At 35.5% G+C, this 27,780-nt stretch overlaps 1 protein-coding gene across 1 annotated transcript in view; it reads left to right on the forward strand.

Annotated features, from left to right (window-relative positions):
* LOC149799967 (fragile X messenger ribonucleoprotein 1-like) overlaps positions 1-27,513 on the forward strand; it is a 38,064-nt gene extending 10,551 nt beyond the window's left edge. The window contains exons 2-4 of the mRNA XM_089958322.1: positions 3,760-3,812; positions 9,298-9,397; positions 27,445-27,513. Coding sequence (XP_089814448.1) covers positions 3,760-3,812; positions 9,298-9,397; positions 27,445-27,513 — 222 coding nt within the window. The remainder of the gene's footprint in view (positions 1-3,759; positions 3,813-9,297; positions 9,398-27,444) is intronic.
* The last annotated feature ends 267 nt before the right edge of the window (positions 27,514-27,780 follow it).

Raw genomic sequence — 27,780 nt, forward strand, 5'->3', positions numbered from 1 at the left:
GCAACTTGTACAACAACCGTGCAGCCCGCCTTAGAGATCTATTGGACTCTGCACTGTGTACATTTTGAATAGCCAAGTAACATCATTTTCTGAACCTAAATATTAAACATGGATGGGAATACAAAGTATACAATTGTCAATGCTCACTGATTTTTTTTTTTTGTATAAGAAAAAAAAATCCAGCGTCCTCTTCTTTTGCTGGTAAATTGACCTATGTACAGTCAGCCCCCCTCTCTGTCTGTCTCTCTCTCTCTCTGTCTCTCTCTCTCTCTCTCTCTCTCTCTCTCTCTCTCTCTCTCTCTCATAATAAACCATGCCGAACAATTGATTTGTATAATTTGAATGTATCAAAATATGTTCTATGTAGTTTTAATTAAGTTATCTCCTACATATGCAAATAACTTTTTAATGTACTTAAACAACATACAGACACATGGGCTATTTAGATTTATGTATCACTATTTAGAAAACTAATCTGCCCAAATGAAGCATCTAATAACTGATTAAAGCATATACGTAATATGTACAGTTGGTTTGATTTATACGTTAGTACTTAATGGGTTGATGTTATATTTCAATCAGAGGATAATTGAATCGATGAAAGGGAAACTGAAAAAATAATTGTAACTAGAAGAATACTAACTTTTAACTTTTCTTAAGCTTTGAGTGACAGTTTTGATTTCTGAATTTAATTCAGTTTTGTGTGTAAAGTGGATGACCTGACTTAATTCTCCTTGACAACATTTCTTGCACAATGCTTTTCATGGGAAAGGTCTTCAACTTTGGAAACATTCTCTCCTCACACAGCAGGTTATCAAACCAAATCCTCTCAGCATGTATTCCTCTGGGTGTTCATACAAAAAAAGTCATACCACTTACGATTAGAGTAAGAAATCTCTTTAACTGTTTAACATTTTACCTGTTATAACTTCCAGTGTAACATCAAAAAGTACTAAGATTAAACAAAATTTGTTTACTATGCTTTTCCACAGCTGATGTTCCAAAACTAAACTTGTTATTAATTTCGTACAAATTGGTGTGCCAGAAGAACATGCTAAGATGATTTTTTTATCGTATTAACGCTTGTTTGGTTTAGACAGTATACAGTCACAAAATGAACACGCAAAGCATAGATTTTACATCCACTATAAATAGGCTCAAGTTGTCGATGCTGTAAATATCTGAACTTTCATCGGTTTTAAAATATGTTCAACCTTATATTCATTATGTTATTGCATTTGTTTAAATTTTGTAATGGGACATTGTCTGATAATGATACAAAAATTGCATCACTAATGTGACTGTCACACATGCAAAGTTTCGGTATGCCATTTTTTTCCTCACTTTCACGTGTGTAGCAAAAGTAGCCTATACACACACTTAATGTGGGTTCTTAAATTCCCTATGCATTGATAACATTTGATAAGATCAATAATGTTTTCAAAATTCAAAACAAACAATACAAAGTCTGATAGGGATAAATTATTTTGCAGGTCTATGATATTGAAACATTAGTTCTAAGTGAAAGATGGCTGCATTCCCTGGTCCATTCAGCAATAACAATTATGAATAAACGTTGCATTTTTGTTGTTTTCAAAGTTTTACATACATATAAATAATTGCTACTTTGATATATTTGTATAAAGTTAAATGTCATAAAAATTGTGAAATGTTTATAGGCTTTTTATTTATAAATGAAAATATTAAAGTCTGACAACATATTTAATGAGAGTAATGCATTCAGCAGGAAAAATGCAATCAGAATATCAAATTTCATAATAATATCTCAACTAAAAAAAAAGTGAAAACATTTTTTTATGGAAAGAACATTTTACTTTGGTTCCATGACTGCTACATAATCTGATTACATTTATATAACACACAAATATTAGGAATTTGTAAATATTTTTGAACTTAAAAGTTGCATAAGTTTTTTTCCTAATAGAGATATTGAGAAAAAAATTAAACTGTTTTGGAGTGCTGTTAAACATATCTATATGAAGAAATCTTGTTTTTGCAGTTATTTCAATATCAGAAAAATGACGGGAGTTGAATCCCAGCTGCATTAAACAATTATGTCATTTGAAACCATGCAGCATTAAGCACTAATGCCATCAGGATAACAATGCACCTGCTGCAACACTAGTTTGTGATAATACAACTGCATCTAGTGCAGAAAGCTTATGTACACAACCCAGGGCTTTCTTGTTACAGGACTATTTTGAGGGACATAATTTCTGTTTTAGTTCCACTGTCAGTTGAAACTAAGGCAGTTATATGACTCAGAGAAACATTTTTTCATTCCAGGAACATTGTCCCATCAGAGTGGCTTTTCTGCAGGTGTTATTGTAACAAAACTGCAATCATCTCATGATCCTAAAAGCATTGCCAATTGCCTTTTTCTGAACAGGAAGCCAGAATCTGAAAATATTGTTGGATTCATGAAAGGCCATTGTATCTGGGACCATTTAACCTTCTAAAACTAGCACCAAGCAAGAACCCAAGGAAAGGAGATGACACATTGGGCTAGTGGGCAGGCAGAAAGAGACTTCCTAATCTACCAAAAGTGGAAATCCACATATTGTCCATTTATTTCATTTTAAAGCCAGTAGAAGTCATTTTTTATATACTTCATTAGTATTGTAACTTTGTTCAGCATTGTATGAAAGTAACTTATGTAACAATTATAATTTTGTTTTATTTCCATCATACCGAAATACTTTGTATGAAGTCACCACAAACTGTCGTCACAACATCCAGTATTCTTTCTTTAATTTCTCTTATTTTCATGCAAATATCTTCATCTGTTTGCTTGTCCATTGACATGAACAAGGAAATATTTCCCCCATATTAATTAATTTGCATTCTTTTTTAATGTTTATAGACTTAGTAATGTTTTTAAATGAGTTTTAAATGGAAATCTGCTTTAAAATAGATAAACCATGTTATTATAGTTGTCAGTTATGTTTATTACATTTTTGATTGTAAGAAATCTCCAGTAGTACATCAGGTGTAATCTTGTGTACCTGTCCAGGCAGTGCATCTTCTTACATTATTTTTCAATCATGGTTGTTTTATATAAATTATTAACGCTTAACGCTTCTGTGTCTTAAGTGGTTAGGCCTCTGTCTTAGATGCATGAGGTTGTGGGTTCGAACCCCAGTTGAGTCATATCAAAGACTTATAAAAATGGTATTTACAGCTGCTTTGCTAGGCGCTCACTATTAAGAGGTTAGTGTTAGGACTGGTCTGCCTGGTGTCAGGATAATATGGCTGGGTGGGACATCATAGTGACAAGACAAAAAAAATTGTTAAAGGCCTGTTAAAAGTTCAAATCACACACACACACACACAAATTATCTTATATTCAGCAAATAGTGTCTTGCAAACTGAATCCTTCATAATTAGGGGTAAAAGACATACAGCAAAGAGTCGCAACCTGAATGAAGTACAGTATTCACATTGCTTATCATTGGCTTACATTAATTAATTAGCTGTCAGCTGTTAAACTAATGTTCTGATTGGGAGGAGGGTTGAGACTTGAATTGATTCAGTTAATTTGTATTGTTTCGATTATTGTAGTCCATGTACATGCTTATAATTGTTGGTAAACATTGCAGTCTTAGTTGGGTCTGTAATGTTCTGCTAATGGTCCTTGTGTTCTTTTAGGATAAAGTAAACTGATTTATGGATTGCAGAATACTGCCTCAGAGATCGGCTTGGGTGCACTCACTGAAATGAATGTTTTTTGTTTTGCAGGCAATTGTGAAAAATATTCTTCAGGATGAGGTATCGGTCGCTTTTGAAAATGAGTAAGTTTCATGTTATATTGTGTTTTTAAATTCTGCATTTATCACTCTGTTTCTTTTATTGTTTTCCCTTGCTCCTGTTTTCTGGTTTTATACTATAGATTTCTGAGGCCTAGTTGTTTCTCCCTTTGTTCAGATAGGTTCATAAAATAAAATTTTGTAATATGAGGACTTCGTTACATTTATATAATAATTTTAAATTTTGATCTGAATTATATTTACATTGTATTTTTCATTCTACAGTGCTGCATCTTTTTTGCACATTTGTGTGATTCTCACACAGTTTGAAAATCTGCGATAAATTGTAGTCTTAAGCTCAAAATGTTGTCCCCTCCCCCCTTCCAAATATTGTTTGCCAATTTATATGAATCCTACAGACGTTCTGCTTGTAATGCACACAAGTTTATGCTGGCTGTCTGTGGAAAAGTCAATAGACCAGTCGGTGAAATAATTGTGGATCTGAATGTTTGATTGGCTTTCTTACCTATGCATGCCTTATGTCCCAGACTTGCCATGTGAAAATGATTAAGACCCTGTACTTCATATACTTTTAGTTGTTGACAGAAGAGCTATTTGATTAAAATCAGATCTCCAGTTGTAGGTGAAGATCAGACAAACCAGTTAGGGGTCGTGTTCTAGTGACCTCTGAAAGTGAATGAAATCAATTGGCACATACTGATGTTCTTCGGCCATACTGTTCAGTCTCCCAAATGCAAAGATATAAAACTTTCTCTGATTGGTTGAAAAAATTGGCGATTATGAGAATAACAAAGGCCTCCAGAACATGACCACTAAGCAGTTGCTGTCAGATCCTCACATAGGACTGTGGAGATCTGATTTTAATCAGATTGAGAGAAGAGGGAACATTTCAATTTAGGGTAAAAGAATGAACATTAGGAAAATTGTGAAAGTGATGTTTTTCAACATTTTTGTACCAGAGATTATTGAGTTTGCCTGTCCCTTTTTCCAGACCATTTAAGCTTTGAATATGTCTAATTTGATTCAATTTCCTGTTTTAACTCTACTGGTCATAGACCTGAGAGCTCATGATATGCTCTGTTGTCCATCATCTGACCATCCATTAACACAAGTTTGCTATGACTACTCATAAACTACTTGAATCATACCATGTAGTTTAACACGCACATTCACTGCATGGTCTACATGTAGTTGACTTTTAAAAAATGTAAATGGTGCCAATCTGATGTCTAATTATGGCTACCAAAGCTGATGTCTGGTTGCTCCAAAATGGAAATGAAGTTGCCACTCATGTGGATGGTCATAGTGTAACATCGTCCTCTTAGTAAGGGGGGCGGGTGGTTAATTGGATTTGGCTGGTGTTATCTAGAAGATGACCTCCCTCGATGTTATAACCCAGTGGGAGTGAGAAAAAAGGATATAATTTCAACAGAGAACTGAGCAAGAATACTGGGAAGAAATAAAGGAGTACGAGCCCCTTAGACAATGAAAATAACAAATATAATCAAAACAAATTAAATGTGGCAATTCCAATTCAATCTAAATTATGTCAACTGAATTTAATAGCAGTGTCCAATTTGGATTTATCCACATCATAACAAGTGGTGAAAAGAGCTCAATATCCACGACCAATTTGTATCACCTTCCTCCCTTGACCGTGTGTGTATCAACGTCTTTCTATTAACTTGACTTCCTATTCTCTATGCTACATCCCTTCTTGGACTTCCTACTCTTTTATTCTGACCTCGTCCTTCTTCTTTTGTCAGAATTCCGTCTTCGTACTGTCCCATCCCTCTACCAGAAATATGTTCCTTAAGGGACAAAATTACCCCATAATCTCTCTATGTACCACTTTTTACATGAACATAAAATTCCCTCATTTCGTTACTCAGAAGCATACTAGCTATCCACCTATCCACACAGTGCATACATTCTTAGTATGGTAGAACATTACCGTCACTTCCCAGCGGCATGTAATACATTACCACGTGAGCAATTACCATATTCTTTTATCTATACAACTACATGTTCGATTACTATTGCATGAAATTCCCAAAATCTAACTCACAGCCATCTCTAACCTACAAGATTATTTAAACACTACAATATCAAATATAAATCGGTAATTATCGTTAACTCACAATAATCAGTATTATCTTAACAGACAAAGGAAATTATTTCATATAACCCTATGAAATTTTGGATCACATGCAATCAATTCTACCAATGCACTAATAACTGTAAGATTCAAAGGTAAATTGCACAAGAACTCTAGCATTAACACGTTTCCTTGAAATTGAATAAACGATAATATAAAACCTAGTCTTAGCAAACACATTTGCATAAAACAATCAAAAAATAGAAAATTACATGGGAAATTAAAATTGCGTACCTTAATGCTGTTCTCTTTCAGAACTTGTGCATCCTAGCACTAAACCTTGTCTGCAGATGTAACAGTGATTTTTTATGACATTGCACGTGGAAAAATGATGAGTTTCGCTGGTTTAATCTCAAATATTGAACAAGCAGAGGAAAGATATACTTGGCAGTTGGATATTTTCTGAGATTTAGATTCGGACGTAGAAGTTTCTGAGATTGAATCAGAAGAAGAAGAGGATGCTGATAGTGATGATAATGTTATTCTTGCGGATCTAGCAGATTGGAGCGATCATTTTAGGCCTGTCCAAATCGATGATTTTAGTGGACCAAATCCCAGACCTACAACAAACATGGACGTGGAAAAAAGATAAATTAATTTTTTTTCCTTCATTTGTTATTTCCAGAGGAACTGTACTCAGACATTGCAAACGAAACCAGTGCATATGCCCAAAAATGCATCTTGGTATCACCAATAACACCAAATGAGATTAAAACTCTGAGTGGGAATGGGAATCCTTCCAGCACCAGCCCAAGATATGTATTGGTGTAAGTCAAACTTTTCCATCCTTCCTGCATTGAACTGTGGGGCCCCCAGTGGCCAAGTGGTCTAAAGTGCTCTCCGTTATGGATCACTGCCATCTCACCTCTGTATGGGTTCAAGTCTCGGATTCGGACATTGTCTGTATGTGAGAAAGCTTGCCAGTAGCTTCTCGTGGGTCGGTGGTTCTTTCTGGGGTTTTCCCGGGTTCTTCCTCCACCATTAATACTGGCCGCCATGTATACCCTATTGTGTGCTGAAAAATGTCATTAAACCCCACAACAGTTCCTGCGTTGAACTGAAATTTAGTTGTGCAAGATTTGAAAATCTACAGAAATATTTTCATGTGACTGACACCAGCAACAACCCACCTCGAAGAACACCTGGTCATGACAAGCTGGCCCACGTTCGACCAATATTTTAGCATATTCGCAACACATGCACCAGAGAATACAACCGACATCGTGAGGTGTCCATTGACAAAGTTATGATTGGATTTTCAGGACGACTGGGCTTTAAGCAGTATTTGCCTTTAAAAGTGACCAAGAGAGGCATCAAAAGTATGGGTGCGAGCAGATCCTCATAATGGATATGAATTAAACAGAAAGACATGAGAGTTACAGTTGCGTGTGACAAGAAGAATATCACTATATTGTATGCCAGCTGTGACAGTGAGGCCACATCTGTTAGCTGGAAGCAGACAGATGGTTCCATCAAGGATACTCCATGTCCACTCCCAGTCAAATTTTACATGTACATGAATGGAGTAGACCATGCAGATGAAATGTGAGCAACTTACAGCACTGGTAGAAAGTCCTTGAAATGGTGGAAGTATCTGGGTGGGGTTTTTTTTCTTTCTTTTCGACATTTCAATAGTAAATTCGTATTTGCTGATGAAAAAAGTCGCAGAACCATAATATCGTCACCAAAAACAACAGGGAAAGAGCTAGAACCCAATTGGAGTTTGGAATGAATCTTGCCCATCAACTACTTGGAGACTTTGTAGGTAAAAGGAAAAGAGAAGTAGAAGTTCAACACTGCTTCAGCAAGGTCAACATTGGCCAGTGGTCATGCCAAAGAAAAAAACCTGCCAAATGTGTTCACTGAACAAAGTTTGATCTGACCCAACAACTGGATGTGAACAATGCCAAATAAATTTATGTGCAAAATGTTTCAAACCATATCAAATTAAATTTTCCTGGTTTATTTCAATGAAATTAAGGGCTGATGACGTGATATTTCTAAATATGTTGCACATCATTTTGTAAATAGTGTATAAATAAGTTGTGAAAGACTTGGACAAATTGGGGGGGGGGGAATAAATTACTGTGTAGACAAATTCATTTGGAATAATTGGTGAAAATGTTGAAGATTTTTATTGGATATAGAAAAGAAATTAAGATAAGAGTGAATGCATGTGCATGATGTTTAAAAATTTTTACAAATAGGTAAAAACTCTCCGGGGCACAAGCAGCTAGACACAGCTTAGTGCTGCTGGGGCATAGCAGCAGTGATACTGATAACAGTGCTGGGGCTGAATGAGTTAAACAAATGCTGCTCAGACATTCAGTATGGTTGTCACAGCAGCCACCTTGAGAATATTGTTATTGCTATTATTCTTGAATGGATTGTCATATCAAGGTGTTGTTTAAAATAAAAGACTTTTTGATGTCTAGTTGTTCATAAATGAAAATAGTGCAGTCTGACATCGAATATGGTGACCATGGCAGCCAATTCTAAAATTGTACCACTACTCCCACTGAACTAATATCAACATGAAGCTTTGACTGAAAGACTCTTTATGGTGTCTAGTTGGTCCTAAATGAAAAGAGCGCTCCTCAGACATCTATTAAGGCGCCCACAGTGGCCATCGTGATAATTGTATCACTAATTTGACTAACTATCTAGTATATCCCTTGGGGTGCAAGACTGAGAGTAAATAAATCTCCTTGGTATCAAAACTGCGGGTCAAATTTATTTTTAAAATGGGGGTCTCTGAAGCACAAATGAGGGTGAAGGGAAATAATGACTGTCACATCAGTTTGGGTTTTTTGCTGAAAGACTTCTTACCTGTCAAGTTCTTCCTAAATGAAAATTGTGCCGATTCAACTTCCAGTTTGACTACCACAATGTCCATCTTGAAAATTTTGTTATGGCTTCTTCTCCAGGATGGCGTGTTATATTGATATTGTGCTTCCACCAAAAGATTTTTTATGATGTCTTATATTTTCTTAAACAGAAATGGTGATATCAAACATGTTAATCATGGCAACCATTTTGAAAATCTTGCAGTTGTTACTTTTCCAAAAGAGAAAGTTGTATCAAAATGTAATTTCCACTTCATATGATGTCGAGATGATCCTAAATGAAAATGGTACTGATATGATATTTACAAAAATTAATATGACAGTCTTGTTCAATCTAATGTCTATTCAGCAAAGATCTGATGTGGATTGTCTTTTTGGTATTTATATCTGTACTGTGGGTTTGTTCATTAACAAATTATTTCTGGATTTGTTCATAAATTTTTATGACATTTATCAAATTTTATATGTGTGTGAAATTTGATATGATCTTTTAATGTCTGCTGAGATGGCAACCAGACCAAAGAACAAAGTTTACCAATGTGAGATTGCCCCCTGAAGCCAGGATTGGGGATAGAGTGGATTTTAAGGAGGGTAAACAAATAGAGGTAAAACAAAATTGCTGTTAAATGCTTGTTTCTTATAGTCCACTTCATTTTCCTGTTTGTGACTAATTGTGAACCAAAGACTAATAGCATGGTCCCTTGTGAAATGAAAAGGTATTTAACTTTAATTTTGTGGGCTGAGCAGAGGCCATTTTATTTTAATTTCTCAAATGACAGAATAACTGAATACATTGGAAAAAATTATACATCATTGTTAGGAATGGGATTGGAATGGAACTCGAAGAATCAGTTATTGGGAACGTACATTCGGTATTATTTAATAATCATTTCTCTCTCTGGCAACTTCATATTTTTCATACTCCTTCTCACCCACTATTCTCATTACAGTAAATTGTACAATTTGGCATTTTTTATCAGGTATAGATCTGACTTGTCATCAAATTGACATCAGGATAAAGTATGTGCCCAGAATTCATGAATTTCAAACTGATATCTTTAGAAATGGAATGTCACCAATTATAATTCCTCTGGTACAACAGCCAAAATCACCAAGTTTGCCATGGAAGCATAAGTTGCATCATTTGTCAAGTGGTATTAAAACAAATCTATTATTACTGAAATTGGCATCAGCACAGAAAGATGTCACATGCAAGTTCTCTGTGCATTATGCACTGAAAGAAGTTACCAACCAAAATATTTTACACATTTTTAAAAAGATGTGAGAATTTTCTGCGTTGATCTGAACTCAGTATTTTATATTCATAGTTCTACAATTATACCGACTAACAGTCAACAGTAATTAGTATTTAAAAAGAACTGAGGTCTAATTACATTTACTTGTCTATAATTGACAAAAGACTGTTACAGTTGCAAATGATCATTTCATGACAAACTAAAGTCTTTAATAAAACATGTCTTCATTTTGATTATGTTTGGAGTATAATTTGAGACAAATGTTTATGATTAGGAATAATTGAATGCAGAAGGCAGCAATAAAATGAATCATTTCAAAAAATGAGGTTATATAATTCAAAATCGAAACTCCTAGTTTCAGATTTACTATTTTGATGATTGATGGTGTAGGGTTTAACTCTATTTTTCAGCACACGATAGGCTATACATGTTGGCCAGTATTATTGGTGGAGGAAGAACCTGGAAAAACCCCGGAAAAAACCACCAACCCATGTGAAGCTACTGGCAAGCTTTCTCACATACCCACATTAGCCGAATCCGAGACTCGAACCCACGCAGACAGAGGTGAGATGGCAGTGATCTTTAACTGAGAGCGCTTTAGACCACTTGGCCACTCGTGGCCCCTGTGATAATTGAGTTATTAATCTATGCACTAGCTACTGCTCTTGGCTCCATTAATTCATTATCACCTGAACCAAACAGCTACCATTTTCCTACATGATATAGGCAAATCATTACTATGGACAGTGAGAACCTTTACAGTTTATGTGTCTTTGAAACTCGTGGTCAATATTTGACTGAGTGCTTTTAAAAAGGATTTACCTGAAGTAATTTGGCTATTTTTTCCATTATATTCTTTCATTTAAACTGAAATTTGGCAACACTTTTGATAAAATTATCTTCATAATGGTATAAATTATATGCAGGATGCAGAAATTAAAAGCTTTTGCAGCAAGGTCATAAAGTGATTTACTTTTCATTAATCGAGGTCTTCTGTCTTATAATATGCTGGCAGGTCTGGGTCTATTCATTTTCTTAGGACTAATCCGTGGAAGAAACAAAAAAGATCCAGGTCTGCTGGCACATTATATGATGGCAGATCGTGATCTATGTTATTTGTATTCAGTCTTGATTGAAAGCAGATACATTTACTTGATTTTGTCTGGTTATCCAGATGATAAAATTTTGATCAAACTGTAAAACTGTGAATGATACTTCATTTGGATTAATTGGATCAGATAATTGTACATTTTACTATATATGTATCAGCTTTATTGACATTTGGCGTGGTTAAATGGAAAACAAAAGTGGAAGCGATAAATATATTATTAAGATAATTGAATTAAATAATAAATTCATGACCATAGTGTATATCGAAGGAGCAAAGCATTTTCCTACTATGCGAACTTACACATAGTACAAATACAGCAGTTTGTAATGATTTTTTTATTATTTGATATACAACACACAAACAATATTTTTTCAGAATAAAGTTGAAAGACACACAAGCTTACACATCCAGCACAAAGTTGTTCTTTCTTGTTAAGAAAGGTCTGTAGTGTGTTTTTGTTTTGTTCCACTGTGTTTTTTCTGGAAAGCCTGGTTCATGTGTTTACTGAGCATTATCAGGTGAATAGGATCTAATCTGCCTGTCATGCTAACCACATAACACATTTCCTAAGGGGCTCTAATGTTTCAGAATTTGATACACATTCACTTTCGCCAGCATGCAGAAGTCAAAATCATCATCACTGAAATCCTCCATAGGGTATGATTTACTGAGTTCAATGTCTCGAGAATTGACAAAATCTGGAGTTGTCAAAAGATCCTAGTCACATGTTTAATTTGCTGATCACCTCAACAAATGCATTGTCACTACCATGAACTTCGTTGACTTCATGATAGATTCAGTTGTTTACTCGAGTTTTGAGTATTGCTGTAAATGATTTTTACAATGCTCTCAGGAGTTGCCTATCATAAGCCTCTGCGAATATGTATGCTGCATCCTTGAGAGTCACTTGCTTGAAAAAGTACATACAGTGAAAGTGTTGTCCTGTAGCAAATCTGTCTCATCAGCTGCTTTCTTTTGCATTTCTTAGCATCCTCTAAAATTTCTTGATCCAAGGGCTGCAGCATTGATGTTGTGCTTGGTAGAATAATTAAAATGTTGACATCACATAACTTTCGTCCAGCTGATTGTTCACTACAGATCTAATTCATCGTGATGCTTGATGGGAAGTTTAATCTGCCTAATGTTTGCACATATCTGGAACATCTTTCGTTTGAAACCAGTCCATAAACAAATCACTGCTCATTCGTGCACTTGTTTTTTTTTTCTCTACATGGAGCTTCCATCGAGACATATTAGTGCATGCTCACATTTGACAAAACAAATGATGTTGGATATCTTTTCATTGTGCATATTATTGAGACAGAAATCAAACCAATGTACTTTGAGAAAAATATGTTGTAAACAGGAGTGTCACTTCTTTCCAAACTTTGCCAGTCAGGCTGTGTATTCTGTTAAGTTCCTTTGCTAATATCACTCAGAGCAATTGTTAGTGGTACTTTTGGCTACCTTATGCCACCATGTAACTGTCGTTAATTGTGGTATCCTTCTTGATAATTACTGGCATATTAATACTGTATTTCCTGGCAATAATTAGAGCAAACTATTACAAATGGCAAACATGCTGGTGCATAATAAATGTGATGCAATATAAATCATGGTACAGGCTCTTTCGACCGCTGCAGTGGCCTAAGTGGTTAGAACATCTGTCTCGGATGTGTGCGGTCACGGGTTCAAACCTCAGACAAATAATACCAAAGATTAATAAAAATGGTACTAGCATTTGCCTCACTTGGTGCTCAGCATTAAGAGGCTAGTGTTAGGTCTGGTGTCAGGTTAATGTGACTGGGTGGGACATGATGCCACATGTCTGCAGCATGATGCTTCAGTGCTAGACATCACTATAAACTGCCACACTGCAGACATTGTAGCAATATGACAGAAAAACTGTTAAAGCTACATTTAAAATCTAAATTACACACAGAGACTCCTTACTTGTCTATTTTTCTTTGCATGTAATGTCTACATCAATTTCTTATGGGTAATGAAAGGGCAGATAACGCAGTAAATGTAGCCTTGCAGTCAAAATTACTGAATGGAAGATATTGTATAAATCAGCACGTTCTTCATACTTGGTAAAATAAATCAAACGAAAATGCCACAAACTTAAGAACATCAACATTCTGTTGGTGAGTGGCATCCCTCGTATAGAACATGTTTTAGAGCTAAGGTGGCATTGTGCCAGTCTTGTATCAGACACACGTACCAAACTTGTGCGGACTACCTGAAGGATGAAAAAGAGTGCATACTGTGTCAGTGTCCACTCATTGTTGCACCAAGGACGTTGGCGACTGTCACAACGCCTTCAAATTTGGGGGACACACAGCATTTTCAAAAAATAATGGAAATTTGTAGATGGTGCTAAATGCACTTGTGCTTGAAAGAAGTCTTATTTGCTTTGACAGTTTTGCCATCATAGACTACACTGTGCTTTCATATTTTCCTCAGAGATATACATTTTGTAATAAAACTTATCAAATGCTTGAGTGACCGGTTGAATATCTGGTTAAACTGAAATGATTTGCACTGTGGAAAACTACCCTTCCAGATCAAGCTTCATTTATCTTTGGTATTTACATATTATTCACGTTTTATATAGTGGCATTTTTAAAAAATAATTCCCATTAATTTCTGGGGGCCCCGAGTGGACTAAAGCGCTAACCATTCCGGATCACTGCCATTTCACCTCTGTCTGCGTGGGTTCGAGTCCAAGGCTAGGCTAACATGGTTATGTGGGAAAGCCTGCCAGTAGCTTCTTGTGGGTCAGTGATTCTTCCCAAGGTTTTCCAGGATTCTTCCTCCAACAGTTATACTGACCGCCATGTATAGCCTATCTTGTGCTGAAAAATGGCGTTAAACCCTAGAACAACAACAACAACCCCAATTAATTTCTGATTCACTTTTCTTTTCAAATTAATAATTAATTGATTAAGTAACAAATTATAGATTTGCGTAAATTTTGTCCATTTTGCCTTAATTAATTCATCCTTGAGATAAATTAAATAGTCGTCACTGTATGTTTGCCTTCAACCTTAAAAATATGTTACATCAGTGGCTATCAAGGTCTTGAAATTGCAACTCAGCAGTCTTCCACAAACCTTGGAATGTTCTGATTGACAAATGTGTTTTTTTAAAATGGATATTAATTGCCATCTCACAGCTCCAATGACCTAAGTGGTTAGAGTGCCAGCTACGGATGTGGGATGTCACGGGTTCGAACCCAGACCAAGTCATACCAAAGACTTATAAAAATGGTGCCCACCACTGCCTCGCTATGAACACAGCATCAAGAGGTAGAACTAGTTGGCCTGTTTTCAGGATAATGTGACTAAGTTAGACATGTCTGCTGCAAGAAGCCCCAATGCTTGAGAGCACTATAAGCAACTCAATGCAGACATCATAATGATATAACCAAAAGATATTTAAAGCTACGTTAAAATTCCAGATCACAAACACAATTTTTATAGTACGCAGCAACTTCGGTCACTGCTACTGCCAACATGTGTGGATGGACCCAAAAAATAGTGTGCAGTTGGGCATGTACAGGGTCAAGATTTTTGGGACATTGGACAACAACTTGCGGGGAAACCTGTTATCTCTTGCTCGAGGTGCAATGTTGTCGTGACAGTTGAAAAGATTATTGTTGTGCATGTCAGATGCTATTGTGTAAGACAGAAATACGGTTTAAGGATTTGACATTTGTTATCATAACTTTTTATTTCATATACATATGACGGAATTTTAACATTGTTTTATCTTTAATCTTGTTATACTAAGGTGTGCTTTCAGAGGATTTAAATTTTATGGCAACAGTTTTGCTTTAATGAAGGATCGGTAGTTAAATATAATTGTCACATTCTATTGTCATTTATTATTCTTATTTCATTTTCAGTAATACTGGTATTTGGCTGCTTTTAAACTTTTTCGCATTTCTGTCAATCCGAACATATTTATTTAAGCCATTTTGTGGAAATGACCATACCACTACCACATACATACATGACCATTTCAGCAGTATACTTTATTATTCTTTTTCTTTTTTATGGGTTAAAAAGAAAATTAGCTTTGACTTGTTATTTTGTAACCCTTTTAAATCTTCCTGAAATCACATCCCATTTTATCCATACGTGCCTAATGCCAAATAACAGCATGATTTTAAAGTACTAAAACTCTGGGTTGAAGCAAAATGACTAATGATACATTAGGTATGTGCAATGATTACTGCTGAGTATTTAAGCCCACACTTCACTGATATTTGGATAAAACCACTGAATCAACATCTGCTGGTACACACAAATGTTAGTTGGGTAAATAATCCTAAGGTTAATAAATTAAGCAAGTCTTGCAATCTCAGAGTCATGGCTTATTAGGTCTGATGTTTCACGCATGTTTGCACGAGCTGCAGTTATCCATAAAGCATGAATTTGCTTGATTGATAAAGCCTTAAAGTAAAGTCTAGTGGATGAAGTTGGTTTATACATGAGGCAGGCTCAAATAAAGGAGTGATTCCATTGTTTTTCAATTTGATTAGTATCTTCGCACTTGGATGGGCTTCGAACACATCAAATTGCCGACTGCATTAGCAAGGGGCACCTTGTCATGTGATTGGTTCGCATCTGGAATGAAGACATTATCTAAATTGACAGCGATGTAAGTTTCTACCACTATTAAGCCACTGTCTCAATCATGAAGTAATCAAAAAGTAATTGATGATGCAATTTTATGGATTGTGGTGTGATTTTATGAGTACTTCTACTTCACTTTCACTCCACTGTGGAGGGATTAATACCAACAAATCAACATGGTGCCTCAGCAGGCATAATAATAATAATGAGGACTATGTATAGCACCTAATCTTTAGAAGCTCTAAGCGCTCTACAACATTAGAATAGACAACACCTATAAGATAAAAAAAATAATGCTATGATTACAAAAACAAACACCATGAAATTAGAAAAACATTAAAAAATAAAAAACATGCTGCGAATATTTCAGGTAGGAAACATTATTAGGTCTTTAAGTTTGTTCTTGCAGTCGAAATAAGTGAGTTTTGAGAGCCCTGTTGAATGTGATCACTGTGTCTTTGTGTCTAAGTTCAGTGGGCAATTCATTCCATGTTGCTGGGCCCTGGTATGCAAAACGAACGCTGTCCATATGACTTTGTTTTCATAGTGGGAATAATGATTATACGATTGTCAGAAGAGGAGTGTAAGTATCTTGCTGGCATATACACATGGGTGAGATCGGATAGGTATGTTGGACTAGAGTCTGACAGTGAAATGTTGCAAAGAGAACAACTTTTATGTTTGATTCTGGATCAAATGGATAGCCAGTGTAGGATACAGAGCAGCAGGGGGGGGTGCTCTGATCGTGGTACTCTAAGTATGATTCGAGCAGCTGTGTTTTGAACGTTTTGAAGTTTCTGGAGCAGATATTGAGATGAACCAGACAGAGTTGAGTTACAATAGTCCAGTCTTGAAAGTACTAATGAACACACAAGTGTTTTAGTGGCATCAACTGAAAGATATTTGCGAATTGATCTGATGCATCTCAGCTCAAGATATGCAGCCTTGCATATGTTCATGACATGATGGTGCAATGTGAGAGTACTGTCCTGAGTAACACCTAGGTTTCATACTGATTGTGTGAATTTAATGTTGGTGTTGCTGATATTTATTGTTTGAGGTAAAGGATGTGAATGAGAAAGTCTTTGTGTTGTGATCAGATTTGGCCTTAGTTTTATCATCATTCATCTGCAGCTTGTTACATGTCATCCATGATTTCACATCAGAAATACACCTCTCTACACCTTGAATTATAGCATCAACTTCACTTGGGTGGCTAGATTTGTATATTTGGGTGTCATCAGCGTACAATTGGTGAGACACTGGATGATGATCTATGACACTTGAGCAACTGAGTGTACAGAATGAAGAGAACAGGTCCAGAAACAGACCTCTGTGGAACACCACAACATAGATCAACTGGGCTGGAGTGTATTCCATTTGCAGATACAATTTGTGTCCTGTTGACCAAGTAGGACCTGAACTACATTAAGGCTGTATCATGAATGCCAAATACATGCTGATGGCAACTCCACCTTGGTGGGTCTGGTCAACTTCACTATTGACATTTGAACAGCCAGTGAATGAAGACAACCTATAAATACGGGAAGACACGGGTTTGATCCCCAGCTAAGTCATACCAAAGACTTATAAAAATGGTACTAACAGCTGCCTTTCTCGGAGCTCAGCATTAAGAGTTTAGTGTTAGGACTGATTGGCCTGGTGTCAGGATAATGTGACTGGCTAGGACATGATGCTACATGTCTGCCACATGATGTACCAGTGCTACACATCACTATAAACTGCCACACTGCAGACATTACAGCGATATGACTGAATTTTTTTTAAAGCTATATTAAAAATCCAAAACACCCACATACACACACACCAGTGTTCAAAGAAAACTATTTTTAGACGCAGGCCCAGGGCTGGTGACTTTAATTTGAGGGTTTGAAAGTAATGCATTGTCATTAGTGTTCATCACTACACTCCCAAGAGACTGGATGGTCCTGGTAAGAATAAAGCTGATATATCTCGTTATATTTTGCACTATTTCCAAAGAATTTATTGCAATCCCCACCCCCTTTTTTTAACTTTTTGTTGTTGTTGCTGTTCTGCTTCACTAATAAAACTTTGTCGTCCAGGAGTTCTGAAACTTATTTCTTTTCGTGGTCTTTGTCGACAGCTAATTGCTTCCTAAATTGGTCTCATAAATGAAACACTTGAACACTATTCTCACAATTTAAATGATCATGCTTTGCAGTTAAATCCAAAGATTTGCCATTGTTCAAACTTGTCATAATTCTATAATACAAATGGCTTAAACATTTTCATGCGCAGCAGTGGTATGAAATAGCTTTTGTTCTCCACTCACATCAAACATCACTTTGATTTACCTATTTTGGTTTGTTCCACATCCTGATCATACCTATGCAAATTAGCACAGTGGGCTTGCCCACTGCATTGTTCAAATACATCTCACTAGCTGTTGTCAGCCAGTTTTGTAATATGTGAAATGGAGGTTTATGCCTGACTTCTCTGCATTGTAATTGCTGTTATATAAACTACCCAAAGGATAGTTTAACATCAGCTCCACTCTTGACAGTTTGCTATTTATACATGCTGCATGTTCTGAAAGTGTTTTTTTCTTCTATTTATGAAGATTACTGAAAATTATATTTTCTCGAAACACGACCATGTCATTGGGGTTGGGAGTACAAAATTATGTTACAATTTGATTAAAATCACGTCTCTACTTCAAGTAGGACAGAGGTGATCTGATTTTAATCAGATTGCACCATGTTATGTCAGATATGTCAGCATCTTCAAAATACTTTTCCGCATTTAATTAGTGTGATCAAAAGTCTTCTCATGCAAATTTATTTTATTTATGTCGATAAGCCTGATGGGTACCTCTAGTGGAATACGGGATGGGCCTGATCTGAAATTATCGGGGCCCCATGCATCAGGCTGTCAAGAGTTTTTGAGCACTGCACACGCACACATAATGTGGACCCCATGACCAAAATCATATCAGAATATATCAATAACGGTTGAAAGAAAACGCTGAAACTTTGTCTTGTATCTTCATTTCCTTTTGAAAAATGCCATTTCCATTATTTAAGAAAAATGTTAATAGTGCTTGCTGTACCTTGGTTTTGTATATTGCAATATTCTTATGATGGTTCTCAGAATAACACAATCTGCAATAATTGACCCTGACTACTGTGTTATTACGAGGGAGAGCTGTAATTGGAACAAACATTGCTAAAAGGCTTATGTGATATAAACAGGTTTGTTTAGTAACAGTATTAACGTTTGTATATTTGTAAGCATGAATGATCTCCAATGCAAAAATTTAAAGAACTGAAATATCCACCAAAATTTCAATAATGGATAAAAACTAGAATTTAGTTGGTTATAATCAACTTCAAAGAGTCATGCATGTTGCATTCTGGCTTTCCTATAGTCAATTTAAGAGGTACTTTACAAATTCGACCCATATAGCACCAATCTTGGTAAGTTCTGGCAGGCAATCAGCAGCTTGAATCTGCCCACATGCAGGAAACAGTTAAACTTCCTGGTGGACTTGTATTAACATTAGCACATTCCATTGCGGACACTGAATGTACATTTTCCAGTTTGGGGAAAATTCAGGCTGACTTCAAAACAAAGAGAACTGCCACAAATAAAATCCAAATAATGATCTCCTTAGAGAAGCTAAAAATCCTTGTGGTACATACAAGGGAGTATGAATAGTAAATAAGTTAGTGTGAAAGGACTGATGTGATGAGATAAATTTTTAATTTTGAAAAAAATGAATTTTTTTTGTTCAGTAGCTGTAATTTTTGTCTATTTGCGTGCTACAAATTGGCTTACCGAAAATCCTCCCACTTGCGAAGTCAAGACTCCCAAACACATTTTGCAAACCTCATGATCTGTACTTAGTTGCTCTCTATTTTGTTGCATATATGCTTTAATTACAATATATATATATATATATATATATATATATATATATATATATATATATATATATATATATATATATATATATATATATATATATATATATATATATATATATATATATATATATATATATATATATATATATATATATATATTTATATATATATATATATATATATATATATATATATATATATATATATATATATATATATATATATATATATATATATTTATGCAAGGCCATTTTAAGTAATTTTGTATATATCAAATTTCTTAAATAAATGTGTTGTTTGCTGTTTTTGATTGAGATCCAGGTTTGATCACTGTGCATTAACAAAGAACAGTAGTTGCAATATGCAGAATACATTTCAGAAGACCACCATAGTTCCTCTTGCAACTCTTGCTTTGTAAATAGGGAAGAAGGTATTTCAAGCAACAGCCATGGCCACTTAATGCAAACAAAAAAACACAAGATTTAGTCCCCACAAAGTACATGCAGAGTAGAAATTATGCCTTGTCTTGCAATAGGATTTTCTCCATTAAAAGTGCTTGCCAAGTGTGAATTATACTTTTTCCTAAATCAGGATTTTGGTGCTTTTTGCAATCCTATATGTAAATATTCTTTCCAGTGAGGTGAGCAATGTTAAGGAAGTGGCATCATAACTTGGCTTAAATCACAGATGATTGTTGGGTGTGGGAGTGGGCAATCAGCCTCTTAAAGAATTCTCAGTGTTGCAACAGTTAGAAATCTTTTTGACTTTTAAATGTGATTGGTATAGAAACACGGTACATTGAACAGCATTGCTGATAGGTAACTCACTGAAATATAATACCACTGCATAGATTTCTTCATCATGGGCTTGAAATGGCTAGTGGGGGAGGATCTGAGATATTGGAGAGATAGCAAAGCCCTCTCATCTGCACCTAAATATGTAATGGTTTGCTCAGGAATAAAGAATTCCATAGGCAAGCTTTTTTAAAGGGAGGCCTGGGATCGAAAATTTGATCCAAAACTCTACATAACTGGATCCCAATCACCAATATAGATACTTGCCAATCATGCAGATTTCCCACATTTTGCAGTTCAGTCCTGAAATAGTAAATAGAGTACAAAATTGAGCAGATTTCCCCTTTCTTTCACTCCCCTCTTCTCTCTTTTCTCCCAGTGTTGCCACCCACCCACCCCACACCCATTTGCCTGCCAAAGTGTAACCCAGGCATCTAGACTAACTGACACAGTTTAAAGTCGATCTTTTTGAAGATATTGCTCAAAATCTTGCAAATTTGCAAATCTTAATTGTAGAAAAATGTCATGTTCCATATTGCTATGCTGGGTCACCACATCATTACACTTGCTTTTTGTTTTGATTATCTTTGAAGTTTATATCTCGCTGTTAAGTACTCTGGATTGGACCTTCGATTGGTGGGTGAACATTGTTTTGCCCTATCCGATTTCATGTTTTCATTTTAGATCAAGAAGCATCAAGGCTGGACATTTCACAAGCGTTCTTGTTCCACAAGAACTACAAGGCTGATTGCAATTTGATATGGTGCCTTTGTCTGGTTTGGTCTGACTGTTAATGTTTTTAACATTTTTAACATGTCATAGGCTTCAAGACTAGGAATATTTCCATCTGTATTCTACTCTCATTAAATTGAGGAACATTGTCCCACATCCTTTGGAAAGGGAATTTTTATTATTTAGTGTGCTGTTTCATCTATTTACATTGAAAAGGCTGCCCTTCCTTACTGTATGAAATTTTGTTTCTAACAAGATTTTTAGTCTTGTGGGTTTAACATGATCATGGATAATTTGGTATCCTAGAGTGTTCTCCAATATCTGTAAATTTTTCTCTGGCCCAGAAAGCAAGCACTTTAACATCTTCCTGGTCCTCCCAAACATTTACTAGTTCTGTAGTTATTTTTCATGAGCTTGTGATATTTTGAGCTAGCCACAAGGACTAATCTGATATATCAGCTGCCAGACCTGTACTGATACTGAATTACAGTTTGGGCCTCTTGTTACTTCTTCATTTAATTGTAAAATTTGTGCAGACAATATGTCCACAACACATCAGTGTATATTTAAACACTTAATGATCTTCTTCATGGCTCTTGTGTTGCGACTGGTTAAAAGGTCCTTTCGGCATTTGTATAGAATGCTTAGGGAGCAAATCCTTTATTTGACAACTTGTTAATCCATGTGGAATAACACAATCATACCCCTGTCAATATTTAAAATGTCATGGCTACATCCAGCTGTTATCAGATCCAGAAACCAGTTAGATGCCACTTTTGCTCATTTGAAAGTTTCACATGCTTGGGTCATGGGACTAGACATATATTATCCGCCATTATTTTTTTATTGGTTTGTTTAGTATAATCATGTAATTATGTGTTAAATGAACTGAATGAGAGATACTCTATAACAGGTAGTTTGAAATGTTCTTACATATTACATATAGATGCTTGTTTCACATATGCACAAGACAGTGACAAGACCAGTCCATGAATTGTAAATAACATAACTAAAAAAAAAAAAACAATAATTGCAAAGTTGCATCTGATTGGCTGCTGAATCTGATGGAACAACAGGATACAGTCATGAAAAGCTGACAGGTAGTAGAGTTGTGCTATTCTTTGTGGATTTACAGAGTCCCAAAACATAGGATTTGGTCTTGAAATATTCTGTATATATCACTGAAAGGACCCTTCAACTGACTGTACAAGAGATGAGTAGTACTCGCAAGTGTCTAACATGTACACTGACGAGTTGTAGACAGAGTTGTCTGCACCAGTTTCACAGTTTAATGAATACATGTTGGTGATATCAGACCCAAACCATCCATCAGTCTCAATACATATATGGGAGCTGATTTACACAAAGACAAGCTACTTCAGTTTGTTTGACAACTGAATGAAAAACTGTCTGGCTCCAGACCAACAGACAGATGTTCATTTTAAATGCTGTTCCTCACTATATACATAGCCACTCCTCATGCTTGCTAATATTGCCAGTAATGTACTAACTTTTGATACAGAATTTCTAGATAAATATGGAAGGTGCCTGTAACTTGTGCTTCTTAGTATCATCCTGCTTGTGTGGGGTTTTGTGCCTTTATGTTTTATCTTTCAACTGATATGTTAAGATTCCAGGCTGCACTAGATCACAGTGATGAGCTTGTATTACAAACCTGGTAGGACTTCTAAGTACACCTATATCCATATTGTTGAACTAGTGAGAAGGTGGTATATAGATTTCAGGGAAATGAAAAAAGATCTGTCTACATCTATTTAACACATTTTCACCTCCATGAATTTTTATAGTTTTAAAAACATGTTGACAATCAGTTATGGGCTACATGAACTTTTATTGTATTTTTTCCACATGATAATTTTGATAACATTGCGGGTTTTTTTTGTTTGTTACAATTTTGTAGCATCATGTCATCTAGTAAAATGAGAAGTATTTCACTGGAAGCATCTGCCTGTGGTTTTATTCATTTGACAATGAGTTTTTGTAACCATTAAGACATCCATTTGTGTTATAATATGAGAAACAGAATCTTCTGAGTTCATTTTAATAAAAATTCATGAATCATGTAAATAATTCAAATATTTTTCTTGCCAAAAGTTTTAATACATTAACCCCTAGCGACGACTTAATGGGGCAGGAGGTAGTAGCCTACTGCCGAGCTCTGTAGCGTCATGGTCATGCATGATACACTAAAGTTGGTGGTATTATAGAAAGGTAGACAGATGTAGCTCTACAATGATACCAAATAATCTGGAATATCTAGTTGCACTACAAAATACAGATAAAAACCTCATATTTTGGACCCAACATTTTTCTACCCAAAATTCGCCTGTGGTCGGAATCCCATTTTGTGTCCGGAGTTTAGACTTTTTGGTCTCAGATCAAAGGCAAACCGGTATAAACTGCAAACAGACAGATGAGCCTTTGCAAAACGTAGGATAAGATGGGCATTTGGAATAAAGAGTGGTCTCCATACAAAAATAATGGTTCCGTTTAGGAAGAAAAAAAAGAACTACAACTTTGACCCTTCTGCTCATGTGCGAGTCAAATAGCCAATGAAAAATGATGTTTTTAACACAACTAGGCAGTATGTTATTGAAAGATCACTGGGGATTTGGTGTTTTCAGATCTATTCAGAAATAGCTTTCAAAATGTGTTTCCTACTCTATTTTCAGGTGAAAATGACAAAAAGCTCCAGGGGTTGATGTGTTAAAAGTTAGAAAGGATTAAAGTTTTTTAGCATATGATGAACTTGTCTTTGATGCAGAGTTTGATGCCATGAATAGATATTAAAGCTATATAAAAACGTTGATAGTATTTGAAAAAACAATAAACAAAATTTGAAGTTGTGCTCATGTCATTTCACAGTTAATAAGAAAGAGATAATATTGCTAACTTTGATCATAAGCAAACTAATTTTAAAACTTTGACTTCCAAGCTATATGTTAAGGACATTTACAAAGTTCTGTTGTGTCCAAGGTCTGAGTGTCCTGAATATGTGCCGTTGTGATGTCCATTTTCTCGTTAAAAGAATGGTCTTGAATGGTCAGTTGGTGGAGAAAGCATTACAGTACTCGTTGTTAACTATGAGATCCGCAGAACGAATAAACAGCTCTTGTATAGCTCTGTATAATTCATTCCTTTTATTTCCTGATTGTTTATCTCACCATAAAATTTATCAAGTTGTTGTAGGTTTTGTGGAAAACAGCTCTGACCTCATAGATGGGTTAGGGGTCCATTGCTTTATTTTAAACAACATTAAGGGAAATAATGAGCCTGTAGAAAATTGAGTAACAGTGCAGCCTTTCTTTATCAGTCACTTAAAGGATTGAAAAGTTTTGCGATATGGTTTTCCAAGAAACATAAGCATGGATTTTCCAGAGTTATATTGGCACCATTCTAAGTGGCAAACACTGTCCATTATTTTAAAATAACCATTTGTAAAAACAAAATCCTAATCAGAACTTTCAAAAATGTTTGTGGCTCTCACTATATACTTATTTTGAGAGAGAAACCACTACATTGAGATTACATATACAGCAGTCCCCCTCTTATAAGGCCACCCCTACTGCAGCAGGGAAGTGGCCTTTCTAGAGGGGGATGACAAATGTGAATAGTAAATACATATGAAGAAAATCACAAGTACATTTAATTCTAAAACATAATATTTTCATTAAAATATCATATGGACAGCGTTCTTTTGCATACCAGGGCCCAGCAACGTGGAATGAATTGCCCACTGAACTTAGACACAAAGACACAGTGATTACATTCAAGAGGGATCTCAAAACTCACTTAATTTGACTGCAAGGACAAACTTAAAGACCTAATAATGTTTCCTACCTGAAATATTCTCAGCATGTTTTTTATTTTTTAATGTTTTTCTAATTTCATGTTGTTTGTTTTTGTAATAATATTATTATGTTTCTTATCTTATAGGTGTTGTCTAATGTTATAAAGCACTTAGAGCTTCTAAAGATTAGGTGCTATACAAAGTCCTCATTATTATTATTATTAATTATCAAAGTGAACATCTTACTGAGGGAAGCCATAAAGGTTATCAAACCATTTTCCTGCTGACTTGTGTATTGTACATCGATGCTGCCACTTCTCAGCTGTTACTACAGTTCAATAATTGTAATTTTAACAATTATCGAAGTGACTAAACCGGACATCTTATGATAACATAGCAGTAAGGCTAATTGGATTACATGTACTTACCCTTTTGTATGGATTAAAATTTGAGTCTTTCTCAGCTTTATGGAATAAATGTGGTTTCCCGTGAGGCGTAAATGATATAATATTAACCTTAGTGGTACATCTACTTTAGTCAACACTTCTTTCAGTAACGAAAACCTGACATCGGGAAACAGAAATCGGATTACTTAACACACTTAAAATACTGGTTCTGGATACATACAAAAATAAAAATGCGGCCGCTTGGGAGGGGTAAATTTTATATTATTGCACTAATATGCTGGCAGCTGTTTGCGTTAGCTGGGTGGCATTTCGTGAGGGATACTTTTAAACACAAACTCGTCGGTGCCAACGGATTCTGGCTGTAAGGAGCGGATGGCCACTGGTCGGGGGGGGGCCATTCAAGAGGGGGACTACTGTACTGTTGCAAGTGATCTGAGACAAAATTGTAAAGGTAGCCTAGATTTCTGAGTTATTTCAACATTCAAGAATCATCGCTTTATGCAGTTTTGAGAATTAAAGATATTTAAAAAATTCAAACCAAAATGGAGTGGTGGGGGAGGTCAGAGGTCACCTCAGATTTTGTTATGATGAAATTTAATTTGCTTTTGCAATGAAGTCTTTTATCTTTGGAATACTCCATAACTGTACAGAACTTTTTTTGCCCCTTGGTCATTTTTCATTCTTTGGCACTAACTCTGTCCATACATGCACACTTTCTGACTATAAAATGATAAAGTCGTTCATGTAACCAGCACTGGCCCCATAGAAACTGTTCATAGCTCCACCCAAAAGTTTATATACTTACCACTAATTGGTATGACAAGGGGAATAAACTTGTACAGTAACATTGATTCCTCAGTCTGCTTGCCTTCTCAGTGTTGCAGATTATAAACTTTTGAGATTTCCACCACATATCCCTATAGACACTTTCTTGGCATGAAAAGGCCAAGCTGTATATGCAACTTGAGTTGGCCCTTGGATCTCCCCCAACTCCATTGTGGACTGGTTCCTTGGTCTTACTTCTGAACTTGAAAACACAAAACAAACATGTAACTAATAGCTATATAATTGCCATGAAACATGAATATGAAAGTGAATTGTTTGATATCTTGTTTGGTACAGGGCATCTTTGCATGAAATCAGCTTCTTTGTCCTGGTTTTTATTTAAACTGTTCAGCATCAGGCAACAAACATTCTGTCATGCTGCTTTGTACATGGAAAATTAACACTTGGGAGTGATTGGTAGTTAACGAGACCCCCTTTCATGACACCTCAGTGAAGAGCAAATGTAGTTTAAATAAGCTCAAGTAATCCTTTGGCAAAAATAGTCTAATAGGTACTGTCATGATAATATGGGACACAAAGATTGGATGGCAATATTTTGAGCACAGGTTACATTAATTCCAACGTATGTAAACTCTCACAGACATGTAATCACAGACATGTAATGAACCATAAAAATGTGCACCGACTTTTTTGGATCTTCAAATGAAGTGCACCCACAGTATGTAGTTCTGCTTCTCCTCTCGTGTACACATGTAAATCATTTCTGTTAAATTTTTTCATAATCTTAATGATCTCTATTGTGTTTTCTTAAAATTAACCATCACCATGATGTCAGAGCCATATTTAGTCTAGTAAAACCTAACTTGATATAAATCGACATAATTAGAGATCCTTGGTACTTAACTCTTAAGTATCTCAGGGATTACCTGTACTGTTGCATTGAACATGAGAAATAAGCTGGATAAATGAAGCTGCAAAGAATCATGGACAGTGACTGGTGTTTCATGCTTTTAAGAAAAGTGTGATATACATAACATGTAACCATGTAACTATCCTCAGAAATGGTAGTCATATATCTTTGAAAGCTTGGGTTTTCTCTGTCAAGAAGCTTGCATAAAGGATATATCTGATGAATATAGGTTTGATCATGAGCATTCCAAAATTTAAACTTATTGAATTTTGTAATATCATCATTTTTTCATAGGTTTACAATAGGGAGCTGGATCAGTACTTTGATTCCTCCAATGTCTTGAGGGAGGGGCCAAGTGATTAACCAGTCTGATTTTGATTGGACCGTTTCATTTGAAAATTTGTGGTGATTTTATCCAGATATCTAGCAATACGCTAATCAACAAAACAAAAAATGTTACTAGAGCCTAAACAAAAATATCTTTATGAAGAAGTCATGTTCTATAACCAAAACAAACACATTTTCACAGTGTATAATTGGAAGTATAAATTCCCCTTGGTATCATAACTTGTGGATAGACTGAATAAAAAAAGAAAACTCTGGTATCAAAACTGTGGTGAAATTGAACAT

This window comes from Sinohyriopsis cumingii, chromosome 5 (assembly GCF_028554795.1).
Source record: "Sinohyriopsis cumingii isolate HCF-2022 chromosome 5, ASM2855479v2, whole genome shotgun sequence".
Classification (NCBI taxonomy): Eukaryota; Metazoa; Mollusca; class Bivalvia; order Unionida; family Unionidae; genus Sinohyriopsis; species Sinohyriopsis cumingii.